Raw genomic sequence first — 14,908 nt, 5'->3', positions numbered from 1 at the left:
TATTACAGGAATAGATCCTATTGAGTGGTAAAGGATAAATCTGCCTAAAGGCCGGGTTCACACGTAACGTAAATACGGCGGATTTTCCGCAATGGATTTTGTTTTGGAAAATCCACAGGATAATACAGTAGCAGCTGAGTGGATAAGATTTGAACAAACCTCCTCCACACGCTGCGCAAATGATGAGCGGAAAAAACGCTCAGACACTTTGTTAGTTGGTTTTTATATGTGCAGCTTTCCTCAGATATTCCGGCCAAAAAACTGCACCACAATTTGGTGTAGTTTTCCAGGGCAGATACGATGTGTGCTTTTGCACAGCATATCCGCCCTGAGAGAACATACCCTTAAGCCGAGTTCACACGGGGCAGATACGCTGAGTAAAAGCACACAGCGTATCTGCCCTGTGCGCCGCAGGGAATTCCATGTGAAAAAGCGCACCAAACTGTGGTACAGTTTTTCGCCCGGAGTGTCCGCTGCATTGACCGGGCCTGCTAGCAGGCCGGCCTCCTGGGAGGACACGTCATCCCAGGAGACCGCTAGAGCCTGTGATTGGCTGCAGCGGCGGTCACATGGGATGAAGAGTCAGAAGGCCGGCCTCCTAGGATGACCTCATCCAGGCCGGCCTCTTGGGATGACCGCAGCTATAGCCTATGATTGGCTGCAGCGGTCATTGGGATGACACTTCATCCCAGGAGGCTGTGCTGGCGGAAGGAACACTGAATTCTGGGTAAATATGAGGCTTTTTTTTTGTTCCGAGTTGCGTTTTTTGCAGCAGGATCGCTGCAAAAAAACACAACTGCTATTTGTTGCGGGAATTAGCGCACTATTGAATTCAATAGGGAATTCCCACAAAAAATAAGCAGTATTTATGCAAATACAATTGACAGGTCAGTTTCTGAGTGTTTTTTCCACTCGGTATTTACGCAGAGCGTTGATTCGATTCGTTTAACCCCTTAATGACCGGGCCATTTTGCACGTTAATGACCAAGGATTATTTTTTGTTTTTCCACGGTCGCATTCCAAGAGTCGTAACTCTTTTTTTATTCCGTCGACATAGCCGTATAAGGGCTTGTTTTTTCCGGGACGAGTTGTATTTTGTAATTGCACCATTTTTAGATGCTTACAATATATTGATTAACTTTTATTAACTTTATTTTAGGAGAGAATTGAAAATAAGCAGCTATTCCAGCATTAATTTTCACGTTATAAATTTACGCCGTTTACTATGCAGCGTAAATAACATGCTAACTTTATTCTATGGGTCGGCACGATTACAGGGATACCAAATGTGTAAAGGTTTTATATGTTTTTTCTACGTTTGCACAATAAAAACCCTTTTAGAAAAAAATTACTTGTTTTTGCATCGCCGCGTTCCAAGAGGCGTAATTTTTTTATTTTTCCGTCGATGTGGCCGTACGTGGGATTGATTTTTGTGGGACAATGTGTAGTTTTCATTAGTACTATTTTGGGGTACATAGGACTTATAGATGAACTTTTATTTTATTTTTTATGGGGGGAATGGGAGAAAAGAGAGAATTTTGCCGTTGTTTTTTGCGTTTTCTTTGGACGCCGTTCATCCGGCGGTTTAATTAATGTGTTCATTTTATTGGTCAAGTTGTTACGATCGCGTGGATACCATATATGTGTATGTGTGATTTGTTTTGACCGTTTTATTAAATAAAACCACTTTTTGGGGCAAAAAAGTAGTTTTATTTGACTTTGACTAATTTTTTTTTTTTTTTTTTTCACAAACTTTATTTAACGGTTTTACTTTTTTTTTTTTAGTCCCACCAGGGGACTTCACTATGCGATATGCCGATCGCATATATAATGCTTTGGTATACTTCGTATACCAAAGCATTATTGCCTGTCAGTGTAAAACTGACAGGCAACCTATTAGGTCATGCCTCTGGCATCGCCTAACAGGCAGATGCTGAAGACAGACCTGGGGGTCTTTGTTAGACCCCCGGCTGTCATGGAAACCCGACGGCGACCCGCGATTTGTTTGCGGGGGCGCCGATCGGGAGACAGAGGGAGTTCCCCCTTCTGTCAAACACATTAAATGCCGCTGTCACTGTTGACAGCGGCATTTAATGGGTTAAACTGCCGGAATCGGCGCGTGCTTCGATTCCGGCAGTTGCAGCAGGAGCCAGGCTGTGTATAACAGCCGTGCTCCTGCCGCTGATCGCGTGGGTAAACTGTCAGTACCCGCGCGATCACAGGACGGATATATCCGTCCTCCTGCGCGAACTAGCAGCTGCTGAGGACGGATATATCCGTCCTTCGGCGTTAAGGGGTTAATCTCATCCACTTTGCTGCTACTGTATTCTGCTGCGTTTTTTCCATCCGCAATTCCGGACTGAAAGAACGCAGCAAGTCCGCTACATGTGGACAAGCCCTTAGACTTACACTCGGATGTCTGCTGCAGGTGTGCAGCAGGTTCGCACATGAATTAGCCCCATTGCCATTCCATGAGGTTAAATGTTGGCTTTTCCGTGCAGGATAAGTTACACGCTACTTACTTCCGTATGTACATTTTCCGTAGCATTTGAACAGGGATGCTGAAATCCTATTCACATGCATGGGATGCAGATTTTTATAGGATTTGACACAGAATTCCTGCTCAAAACGGTGTCAAATCCAACACGTGTGAACTGGGCCTTACTATTCTGCCTTACCTAGGCCTCCAGTAGTACAATACAGCTATTATCTGCCACTAAATCCCCTGCCCTCTAATGATAGTGAAATGACTCTGCTAACTCTTTCCTATTCTGAAAAGTGAGCTGCAGAAACAGGAAATGTCAGTCTTTTGTATGCACTGTGAGAAATTTAATACTTTAGGATTTTTGGGGGTATATGGATTTATGGATAGTCACTGCAAGGAGACAACTTCATCACACTCCATGTACAACACTGAGGATCTCTGTCTTCCAGATCAATTACTATGTCCAAAATGCAATGTGCAATTCTCAGGCCATTTGTTATTTAGACCCTGTCCACCTCGCCCTAGCAGGGGACTCCTGTCTTGGGAAAGCCCTTGACATCACTGTCCGTACACGGACAGACGTTAGGAACTTTTAAAACCTGGAATCTATGGCCAGAGTGTCAGCAATGCTATGGCTGGAGACAACGCACCTGGTGGAGCCTCTGACGTCACTGTTCATACATGGACAGTGATGTCAGGGGCTTTAAACTACGGAGTCCCCTGCCAGAAAAACAGAAGTGATATTGCTGGGGACTCCAGGACTGGAGGAGTCCCTGGAAAGTGAAGTCAGGAGCTTCTCCCTTGCCAAAGCACTACCAATGCTCTGGCTGGGGACTCTATAGTTGGAAGCCCCTGACATCCCTGTCCATATACGGTCAGTGACGTCAGGAGCTGTCCCAGGACAGGAATCTCTGGGCGGAACGCTACCTGATGCTCTTCAGACCTGGGTAAGCTCCCGAGGTATACGTTTAATGTATACTAACAGATGCCATTGTAAAGGATCTGCCAGGCACAGCTTCGGGGTTAACTCCCTTAATTAATCAGTCAGCACCTGAATCTACATCCCTGAGACTGACTCCAGCTTCCACCACTCAGGCTGGCAGGCTTAGGAGTGGGAGAGCCTATCGCAGCCTGGCCAGACTCAGCTAGCTCCCGCCCTCTGTCTATTTATACCTGCATTTCCTGTTCCTCCTTGCTTGTTACTCTTTTTCGTGTGGTTTCCTGGCCCAGCTACAGCTCCTTCTATTTTGTTCCTGCTCCATACTGACCCTGGCTTACTACTCTTCTGCTCTTCGTTTGGTACCTCGCACACTCCTGGCTTGACTCGGCTCGTTCACCACTCTGGTTGCTCACGGTGTTGCCGTGGGCAACTGCCCCTTTCCCTTGCTTGTATTCCCTTGTATGTTTGTCGTGTTTGTCGTGCACTTACTGAGTGCAGGGACCGCCGCCCAGTTGTACCCCGTCGCCTAGGGCGGGTCGTTGCAAGTAGGCAGGGACAGAGTGGCGGGTAGATTAGGGCTCACTTGTCCGTTTCCCTACCCCCCGGTCATTACATAATAACAAGCCCATACCTAGTCTACCCTGGTCCCTGACACCACTATGGACCCCCGTGAGACCCTGGCTCAGCAAATGCAGGGTCTCTCCCTACAGGTCCAGGCCCTGGCTCAGAGGGTCAACCAGCCTGATGCTACCTTGGTAGTTCCCCTCACCGCACCTCTTGAACCCCACCTCAAGTTGCCCGACCGGTTCTCAGGGGACCGGAGGGCTTTTCTCTCCTTTCGGGAGAGTTGTAGGCTTTACTTTCGTTTAAAGCCTCATTCCTCAGGTTCTGAGAGCCAGCGGGTGGGTATAATTATGTCCCGGCTCCAGGAAGGGCCCCAAGAGTGGGCCTTCTCCTTGGCTTCTGACGCCCCTGAACTTTCCTCCGTTGATTGTTTCTTTTCTGCTCTCGGACTTATTTATGACGAGACTGACAGGACTGCCTTTGCCGAGAGTCAGCTGGTGACCTTACGTCAGGGTAAGAGACCTGTTGAGGAGTATTGCTCTGACTTTAGGAAGTGGTGCGTAGCTTCTCGGTGGAATGACCCTGCCTTAAGGTGCCAGTTTAGGTTGGGTCTGTCGAATGCCCTGAAAGACCTGCTAGTTAGCTATCCCTCTTCTGACTCCCTAGACCAGGCTATGGCTTTAGCGGTACGACTTGACCGACGTCTCAGGGAACGACAACATGAACGTTTATGTGTTTTCTCCTCCGACTCCCCCATGATGCCTCCCGAAGTTCCGTTGCTTCGTTCCTCCCCGAAAGACTCAGAGATACCTATGCAACTCGGGGCCTCCGTGTCCCCCCAACAACGTAGAGAATTCCGCAGGAAGAATGGTCTCTGCTTCTACTGTGGGGATGACAAGCATCAAGTGAACAACTGTCCTAAGCGTAAGAATGCAGCCAGAGAACTGATCATCGGGGAGGTCACTTGGGCGCACAGGTATTTCCAGTAAATAGGAAACGACTAAGATCTTGCTTCCCTTTCAGGTCTCTTTTGGTGGTAGGTCTGCTACCGGCAGTGCCTTCGTGGATTCAGGGTCCTCTACTAATATTATGTCTGTGGAATTTGCTATGTCTCTTGCTATGCCTCTGATTGATTTGCCTAAACTTGTCCCGGTAGTGGGTATCGACTCCACTCCTCTTGCTAATGGTTATTTTACACAGCATACCCCTGTTTTTGAACTCCTTGTTGGCTCCATGCATTTGGAGCAATGCTCTGTACTGTTGATGCAGGGATTATCGTACGATTTGGTTCTAGGCCTTCCCTGGTTGCAGTTGCATAATCCCACGTTTGACTGGAATACTGGGGAGCTAACCAAATGGGGTAATGAATGTTGTACGTCATGTTTTTCTGTTAATTCTATTTCTCCCCCTGAGGAGGCGAATACGCTACCCGAGTTTTTTCAGGACTTCGCTGATGTTTTCTCTAGGGAGGCCTCCGAAGTGTTACCTCCTCATAGAGAATATGATTGCGCTATCGAATTGGTACCAGGAGCTAAGCTTCCTAAGGGTAGGATATTTAATCTTTCTTGTCCCGAACGTGAAGCCATGAGAGAGTATATCCAGGAATCCCTGGCCAAGGGTTACATTCGTCCCTCTTCTTCTCCGGTAGGTGCTGGCTTCTTCTTCGTGGGGAAGAAGGATGGTGGTCTTAGGCCATGCATTGACTACCGTAGCCTGAATAAGGTCACGGTAAGGAACCAGTATCCCCTTCCTTTGATTCCTGATCTCTTTAATCAGGTTCAGGGGGCCCAATGGTTCTCTAAATTGGATCTACGGGGGGCGTATAACCTTATTCGCATCAAAGAGGGGGATGAGTGGAAGACTGCGTTTAACACGCCCGAAGGCCATTTCGAATACCTCGTCATGCCCTTTGGGTTGTGTAATGCCCCTGCAGTCTTCCAGAATTTCATAAATGAGATTTTGAGAAATTACCTGGGGATATTTCTTGTAGTGTACCTTGATGACATACTGGTGTTTTCCAAGGACTGGTCCTCCCACATTGAGCATGTCAGGAAGGTGCTCCAGGTCCTTCGGGAAAACAAACTGTTTGCCAAAACCGAAAAATGTGTGTTTGGGGTACAGGAGATACCATTTTTGGGTCAAATCCTCACTCCTCATGAATTCCGCATGGACCCCGCCAAGGTTCAGGCTGTGGCGGAATGGGTCCAACCTGCCTCCCTGAAGGCGTTACAGTGTTTTTTGGGGTTCGCTAATTATTACAGGAGATTTATTGCTAACTTCTCGGTCATCGCTAAGCCTCTTACGGACCTCACTCGCAAAGGTGCTGATCTCCTCCACTGGCCTCCTGAGGCTGTCCAGGCTTTTGAGGTCCTTAAGAAGTGCTTTATCTCGGCCCCGGTGCTGGTTCAGCCCAACCAAATGGAGCCATTTATCGTGGAAGTTGACGCATCTGAGGTGGGAGTGGGGGCTGTCTTGTCCCAGGGTACCAGGTCCCTCACCCATCTCCGCCCCTGTGCCTACTTCTCCAGGAAGTTTTCGCCAACTGAGAGTAACTATGATATTGGCAACCGCGAACTCTTAGCCATTAAATGGGCATTTGAAGAGTGGCGCCACTTCCTGGAGGGGGCTAGACACCAGGTAACAGTCCTTACCGACCACAAGAATCTGGTTTTCCTAGAATCTGCCCGGAGGCTAAACCCGAGACAAGCTCGATGGGCGTTATTTTTTACCAGATTCAATTTTTTGGTTACCTATAGGGCTGGGTATAAAAATATTAAGGCTGATGCACTGTCGCGTAGCTTCATGGCCAGCCCTCCTTCAGAGGAAGATCCTGCTTGTATTTTGCCTCCAGGTATAATCATTTCCTCGATCGATTCTGATTTAGTCTCTGAAATTGCTGCTGATCAAGGTTCAGCTCCCGGGAACCTTCCTGAGAACAAGCTGTTTGTTCCCCTGCAATTCCGGCTAAGGGTACTTAGGGAAAATCATGACTCCGCACTATCTGGTCATCCAGGCATCCTGGGTACCAAACACCTCATTACCAGAAATTATTGGTGGCCTGGGTTGCCTAAAGACGTTAAGGCCTACGTCGCCGCTTGTGAGGTTTGTGCTAGGTCCAAGACTCCCAGGTCCCGACCAGCGGGCTTACTGCGTTCGTTGCCCATTCCCCAGAGACCTTGGACACATATCTCCATGGATTTTATCACCGATTTGCCTCCATCCCAAGGCAAGTCGGTGGTGTGGGTGGTGGTAGACCGCTTCAGTAAGATGTGCCACTTTGTGCCCCTCAAGAAACTACCCAACGCCAAGACTTTGGCTACCTTGTTTGTCAAACACATCCTGCGTCTCCATGGGGTCCCTGTCAATATTGTTTCGGACAGAGGGGTACAATTTGTTTAATTGTTTTGGAGAGCCTTCTGTATGAAGTTGGGGATTGATCTGTCCTTTTCCTCTGCCTTCCATCCTGAAACCAATGGTCAAACGGAGAGGACTAATCAATCTCTAGAACAATACTTAAGGTGTTTTGTCTCTGACTGTCAATATGATTGGGTCTCATTCATTCCCCTTGCCGAATTTTCCCTTAATAACCGGGTCAGTAACTCGTCAGGGGTCTCTCCCTTTTTCTGTAATTTTGGGTTTAATCCACGGTTCTCCTCCGTTTCACCTGGTAGTTCCAACAATCCCGAGGTAGAGGTCGTTCATCGTGAACTGTGCACAGTCTGGGCCCAGGTTCAGAAGAACCTAGAGGCGTCCCAGAGCGTACAAAAAACTCAGGCTGATAGAAAACGTTCTGCTAACCCCCTGTTTATGGTCGGGGATCTGGTGTGGTTGTCGTCTAGGAACTTGCGTCTCAAGGTTCTGTCCAAGAAGTTTGCTCCCCGGTTTATTGGGCCGTATAAGGTCATTGAGGTCCTCAATTCTGTCTCCTTCCGGCTGGAGTTACCCTCGTCTTTTCGTATACACGACGTGTTTCATGCCTCCCTCCTTAAACGCTGCTCCCCGTCCTTGGCTCCCTCGAGGAGACCTCCTGTTCCCGTCCTCACCCCTGAGGGGGTGGAATTCGAGGTGGCCAGGATTGTGGACAGCAAGATGGTCCAAGGCTCCCTCCAGTACCTGGTCCATTGGAGAGGTTACGGGCCCGAGGAGAGGACTTGGGTACCCGCCCGGGATGTTCACGCTGGGGTATTGGTCAGGAGGTTCCACCTGCGTTTCCCCAGTAAGCCAGGTCCACTTAGAAAGGGTCCGGTGGCCGCTCATAAAAGGGGGGGGGTACTGTAAAGGATCTGCCAGGCACAGCTTCGGGGTTAACTCCCTTAATTAATCAGTCAGCACCTGAATCTACATCCCTGAGACTGACTCCATCTTCCACCACTCAGGCTGGCAGGCTTAGGAGTGGGAGAGCCTATCGCAGCCTGGCCAGACTCAGCTAGCTCCCGCCCTCTGTCTATTTATACCTGCATTTCCTGTTCCTCCTTGCTTGTTACTCTTTTTCGTGTGGTTTCCTGGCCCAGCTACAGCTCCTTCTATTTTGTTCCTGCTCCATACTGACCCTGGCTTACTGACTACTCTTCTGCTCTTCGTTTGGTACCTCGCACACTCCTGGCTTGACTCGGCTCGTTCACCACTCTGGTTGCTCACGGTGTTGCCGTGGGCAACTGCCCCTTTCCCTTGCTTGTATTCCCTTGTATGTTTGTCGTGTTTGTCGTGCACTTACTGAGTGCAGGGACCGCCGCCCAGTTGTACCCCGTCGCCTAGGGCGGGTCGTTGCAAGTAGGCAGGGACAGAGTGGCGGGTAGATTAGGGCTCACTTGTCCGTTTCCCTACCCCCCGGTCATTACAGCCATACAGTGGCATCCATTACACATAGGCTCCAATGTTAAAAAGAAAACATATGCAGTGCCTTCATTGGGCTAATGGAGCCCTATGGACACATTTAGTGTTCCCAACATACACGATAATTGTAGGGCAAAAACAAGATGTGAACAGGGCCTTAGATCACGTTTCCTACTACTGTGGATCTTCTATGACAGATGGTAACTGGATGGGGACAGTGCTCATCCAAACAAAAGTAACCACCCTGTAGACCAACCCTATACACGGTTATGGCTCAGTAGCAGGCTTGAGGGGGCGGTGCATGACACAGGGATTCAAAGAACACCAAAGCGAGAATCTGTGTCATGCTCCGCCCCCTCAGTGTATCAGTTTGGCCTGGAGGGCTTGTAATTGCGCATTAGTGAGTCATTGAGACTTTAGATGAAGATAATTTTTTTTATGCCATGCGGTCTATTAAACAGAAGATACGACCTTTTCTTACGCAGTTTAGTAAACATAAGCAGTGACTGAATGGTTCTCCATGGGCAACGACACCAGTTTTACTAAGCGAGTCCCTCAGAGTGAAAGTATAGACCATTGAGTAACAGATCATATGAGTCCATGGGTCGGTCAATACAGAGAAATGAAGACTACATTGAAAGACACGATAAAATATTTTCATGAAAAAGTTTGAAAACTAAAGCCCTGTTCACAAGGAGTATTTTGCAGGCAGAAAAAAATATCTGCCTCAAAATTCCTGCAGGAGATTTTGACCTGTGTGCACTTTCTGGTCGCGGTTTTTGCTCATGGCCATTGAGGACCGCGGGCAAAAGGTGCAGTAACGCTTTCAATGGGAGGTCAGAGGTGGAACCGCGGCAAGAGAAGACATGGCGCTTCTTTGTCCCGCAAGTGGCTAAAAGTCGCTCAAGAAAAAAAATAAAAATCCTCAACCTCCTATTGAAATCAATGGAAGACGGTTTCGGACATTTTTAGATGTCGATTCTGACGAAGCATCCGCAAAAATCAGCGCCAAAAAACTGGCCCCAAATATGAAATTATTGGGGCAGATTTACGAAGACCGGTGTTTCAAACGCCAGTCTTAGCTTTCTTCACCGCTAGAGTAAGATGCGACAGTTTGCGCACACCTCTTAATAAATCTGTTGCATTTTTCCGCTGGCTGTGCACAATTGTGGCGTAACGACCGCGGCTGTGCGCTAGCCATTTCTTCCCCCTCCTTATATGCGATGTATATCCTGAGTGCTATGTCACATACAACGTCCTGACACTGCCTGACGTCAGTACCGTGTGTAAGCCGCAGCCTTTCCGATGGAGCCTAAGAGGAGAAGCGAAGAGGTAAGGATACTTTTTTTTTCTTTTTGTTGTCCGATGGGGGAAGGGGTAGAGTACGGGCTTCTACATTGGTACACCCTGGAGTCCCGCTATGATTTCCGCCAGTTTTCTAGTGTAAATTAAAATTTAAAAAAATTGTTGCGGTGGTCCATCCCCTTTTGTTAACCTACGCCCCCTTTTTAGCAATGTCAACAAGCAGAAACCTCTGGGATCAGCACGATGAAGGAGACATGGCGCTTCTGCAAACTATGCGTCCCCTTTGTTGTTTACATAGGCACAACGGCTGGTCCGTATGGGCGACTGTGCCTGGTACTGCAGCTCGTCCCAATCAGTTTTACTGAGACGACTCTTCCTGGCAGGAAACAAGCTTCGAGAGAATCACACAAGGCCTCTTCACACCTCTAATTGACTACAAGGGAACAGTGAGAAGCGGCACGCACTATTTATAAATGCCATGCACTACTTTTGCCACACTACCAATCTGCACATTGAGGGGCCATTTAATGGGTGCAGATGCCCAGTCCTATCATCTTGTGATTGTCCTAGTGTTGGATGTCCATTAATACACACAAAGGGTTAATTGGCTGTCTATAGGATTAGTAGCTTGTGCTTGCGATAGGAAAACAATATATTGGGAGTGTGTAGTATAGTATACTGTGTATTAAGAATATCTACCTGTGGCTCTCCGGCTGTAGCAAAAATACAACTCCCAGCATGCTGGGAGTTGTAGTTGCTACAGGTTGATTTCGGTGCTGTGTGTGTATGTATATATATATATATATACACACACACACAGCCTGTTTCTTAAAGTTTTAAGATGGCATTGTTCCTGAGGGTCCTAAATAAACGCTTAGCTTGGCATCTCCAGGAATGTCACTTTGCCCCCCTGTCATTCAGTTATTTATAAGCCCAGTCCTAGATACAAATACATGTGTGGAACAAGAAGATGCCAAGTCTCCTGCTGCCAGGCCACTCCTAGGAACTCTCACCCTCTTCCTGAGAACTTTTAAACTCTGGAGTTCCTTGGCAGGAGAACGGGGGGAGGGGGTGGCACATGGCTGAAGTTTATCTCCTCGCCCAGCCTGGGATATAGAATGCTGGATAATTAAATTAAAAGCTCTGGCTGCCGAGTAAGTAGAAAAACACCCCTTACCCCCTCCCCTGCCAGTGTCCGCATGCCCAGCTCCTGCTTACCTTGCAGCTGGGCAGACAGGGTTTCTTGCTGCTGCTTGAGTTTCCCAGCCTGAGCTTCTGATGTCTTGGCTTTATTCATCATGTAGTTATATAAGTACACCCCACTGCCCAGTCCCAGCAGTGCCAGCAGACAGAAGCCAGTGTGGAGGAGACTCTTCTGCCTCCTGCTGCACACTCCAGTGCCCATGATCCAATACACAGATCCTCCTAGATTTACTCTGGCATGGGCACCCAATGCAAGGCAAGAGCCCCTTTTCTCCTTCTACCAATATATGTGGCTCTGATCCCCGTTGTTCAAGTCATCAGCAGGTCCCATAGCATCCTGATGCATGCAGAATACCCGCAGAGTGCCAGCAGGTGCCAAGCTTGTGCCAGTTCCCCTAAATCCACAGCAGTCACATGCAGCAGAGAGCCCCCTTCTCCTGGCAGTACTGGTAACTTTACAGAGCACTAGAGGGCTGCAGGGATCCCATGTCTTCTGGCTGTGCCCAGTCTATGCCCACAGACCACACAGCTCCTGGCAGCAGCCGATCTTAGAATCTCTGGATCTTGATCTCTTGCAAACTTGCAACATTTTCAAAGAGGAAGCTGCACTCCCTGAAGAGTGACAGGGGAACCAGCCAATAGCATTACACAAAAGCAACTGCTTCTCCAGGGAAGGAGGGGCTGCTATTCTTAAAGGTGTATGCCTCAGATGACTAGGATTTTAACCTTTTCCTCACCACAGCTCATTGTCACCACAGACTGGCAATGTAATGCACCTGTCACCAGCAGAGACTTAAAAAGATATGCTATCAATAATGATCCAGACATCTGTACACAAAAAAACATGATATTATTATATAATATCATAGGAAATACTAGAATCCTCAATACATTTTTGTAGCTTGAAGTTTTGCAACACAGATGTAAAGCAGAACATTAATGTCAAGAAATCTTTTTAATTGTAATGTCATAAAAAAAACAAAAAACGTAAAAATAAATGTTAGCATACAAGATCATGTTTATTGCAGATTGCGATCAGGGTATCACGTGTTATCCCCCCTAATGGCCTATTGGAGGGGCATGAAACTTTATGTATACAAGCGATTTCACACCCCCACCCCCGGCTAATATTAGCGACAATATCACAAGATATCGCTCTACAATCTACCGCAATAATCACAATAATCACTGTGGAGCCCCAGCCTAAATCTGCACCTATACAAACGGCGATAAAATATTTTGCTTAAAAAAAATTGCACCTGAAAAAACGTAACATTTTTGGGTAAAAATGGTGCCGGCGTTTTTTCTGGCGTTTTTTGCTAATAGTGGTTTTTTATTTAGGTATATTTCTTTTTATGTGATTCAAAGATCATGGGATGCAAAGATTCCTCTTTGCAACAGGTGATAAATTCTGCAAAATGCCACCATAAGGGCATGCCCCCACGTGGCGGAATTCCTCCGCAACTGTCCGCATCAATGCCGCACCTAATCCGGGTTGCGGATTACGGCTGCGGATCTGCCCAAAATGTGCAGTAAATTGATGCGGACTAGCTGCTGCGGACTGCGGGAAAAGTGCTTCCCTTCTCTCTATCAGTGCAGGATAGAGAGAAGGGCCAGCACTTTCCCTAGTGAAAGTAAACGAATTTCATACTTACCAACCGTTGTCTTGGTGACGCGTCCCTCTTTCGGCATCCAGCCCGACCTCCCTGGATGACGTGGCAGTCCATGTGACCGCTGCAGCCTGTGATTGGCTGCAGCCGTCACTTACACTGAAACGTCATCCTGGGAAGCCGGACTGGAGACAGAAGCAGGGAGTTCTCGGTAAGTATGAACTTCTATTTTTTTGACAGGTTGCTGTATATTGGGATCGGTAGTCACTGTCCAGGGTGCAGAAACAGTTACTGCCGATCGCTTAACTCTTTCAGCACCCTGGACAGTGACTATTTACTGACGTCTCCTAGCAACGGTCCCGTAATTCCGGGAGCCCCATTGACATCCTCAGTCTGGCTGTAGACCTAGAAATACATAGGTCCAGCCAGAATGAAGAAATGTCATGTTTAAAAAAGCAAGACGCATCCGCAGCACACATAACATGTGCATGACAGCTGCGGACTTCATTGCGGAATTTAGAATCTCCATTGAAGTCAATGGAGAAATTGCGCCATGAGTCCGCAACCAGTCCGCCACTGCTCCGCAACAGACAGAGCATGCTGCGGACACCAAATTCCGCTCCGCAGTCTATGCTCCGCAGCGGAATTTTACTCAACGTCTAAACGAACACTTCTAAATTAAAGTGGAAGTCAATGGAGAAACGGCTTCGCTGCGGATTAACGCTGCCGAGTGTCCGCAGCGGAATTCAAGTGCAATTCCGCCACGTGTGAACCCAGCCTTAACGCCATTAAAAAACGCAACCAACATTGAAACTTACGTGTTTTTGTTTTTTTGAAAAGGCAAAAAAAACTATGGAGGTCTATGGGAGAAAAACATCAATAAATGCAGGGAAAACAAGGCAAAGCCAGGCTTGCTGGGATTTTGAAAAAACACTACTGAGCCCAAAAACACAAGACAAAAAAGGGAAAAAAATGCACCTAAAAAATGCAATATTTGTAGTGCGTTCTATATTTCTACATTGACTAGCAGCTGACATCTGGCCGCAGCATTTTTTTCTGTTGCCAAAAAGTGTCGAAAAGATGCCAGGAGAAACACCACAAAAAAATGGTACGTTTTAAAAAAAAACAAAAAAACGCTGAGTGTAAAGCCAGCTGAAGTGGGTATTCCCATCTCACATAATTATGGCATGTGATGACATGGGAATACCCCTATAAAATTATGGCATATCGATGGGTGTCTGCCCAGAGGTCAGATGGTCGGCCATTGACTACAAAGGGATGACCATTCAAGTTGTCTGTATAAAATGCCCCATAGAACAATATTGGCTCTGTATTCAGCACTGTATAAATACTCACATAATAAGGATACCAAATATGCTTGTGAGAGAGTAGCCCAAGGCCAGTGTCACACTGGCAACATCTTAGGGTTTGAATTATGGCCACGACACTTTGCACTTCCCCCCTCCCCCCAGGTCTACTGAACCAAACTCATAACACCATGGAATCCTCTGGGGACCTTAGTTGGGTTCAGAAGACTACAGGTGGTCCGGGTATTGCAGCCGTAACACGGACCCTAAAATGTGACCCGAATGAAAATGAACAAAAATAGGTTTCTGTGAACATGATTTCCTAACACATGGAGAATATAATTCTAACAGACGGAGTCTCGGGACAGATGTTATCAATCACATGATACAAACTGCATAAATGGTGGCATATGGAGAGAATCATGTTACATCACATAAAGTCTCATCATTCGAAAATCTTGAACCGATGTCAAATCTTCAGAAAATTTGCACTGTGAATGGACGGTTTTACAGATGCTTGGACAGTCACATCAGCTCCACACTGGCATGATGTTGATTTAACATGTCGTAACGTGGTGTAGCCACTTTCACTTAATTGCATGTTGTAATACGAAGCTTTTTTACTCCCTGAACCCTATGGTGATCTAAGTTTGGTTCAGTC

General features: G+C 47.3%; 1 protein-coding gene across 3 annotated transcripts in view; it reads right to left on the bottom strand.

Annotated features, from left to right (window-relative positions):
- Window positions 1–11,944, bottom strand: part of LOC142661899 (uncharacterized) — a 92,987-nt gene extending 81,043 nt beyond the window's left edge. Inside the window, exon 1 of one of the 3 annotated variants that reach the window (XM_075839602.1) lies at window positions 11,346–11,944. In XM_075839602.1, coding sequence (XP_075695717.1) covers window positions 11,346–11,532 — 187 coding nt within the window. In that variant the 5' untranslated portion in view covers window positions 11,533–11,944. The remainder of the gene's footprint in view (window positions 1–11,345) is intronic. The other 2 variants (XM_075839600.1, XM_075839601.1) reach the window with 2 other exon arrangements.
- Between the last annotated feature and the right edge of the window lie 2,964 nt (window positions 11,945–14,908).

The sequence above is a fragment of the Rhinoderma darwinii genome, chromosome 10, assembly GCF_050947455.1.
Source record: "Rhinoderma darwinii isolate aRhiDar2 chromosome 10, aRhiDar2.hap1, whole genome shotgun sequence".
Lineage (NCBI taxonomy): Eukaryota > Metazoa > Chordata > Amphibia > Anura > Rhinodermatidae > Rhinoderma > Rhinoderma darwinii.
The sequence above is the reverse complement of the archived record's forward strand: the minus strand, read 5'-3'. Positions and strand labels throughout refer to the sequence as shown.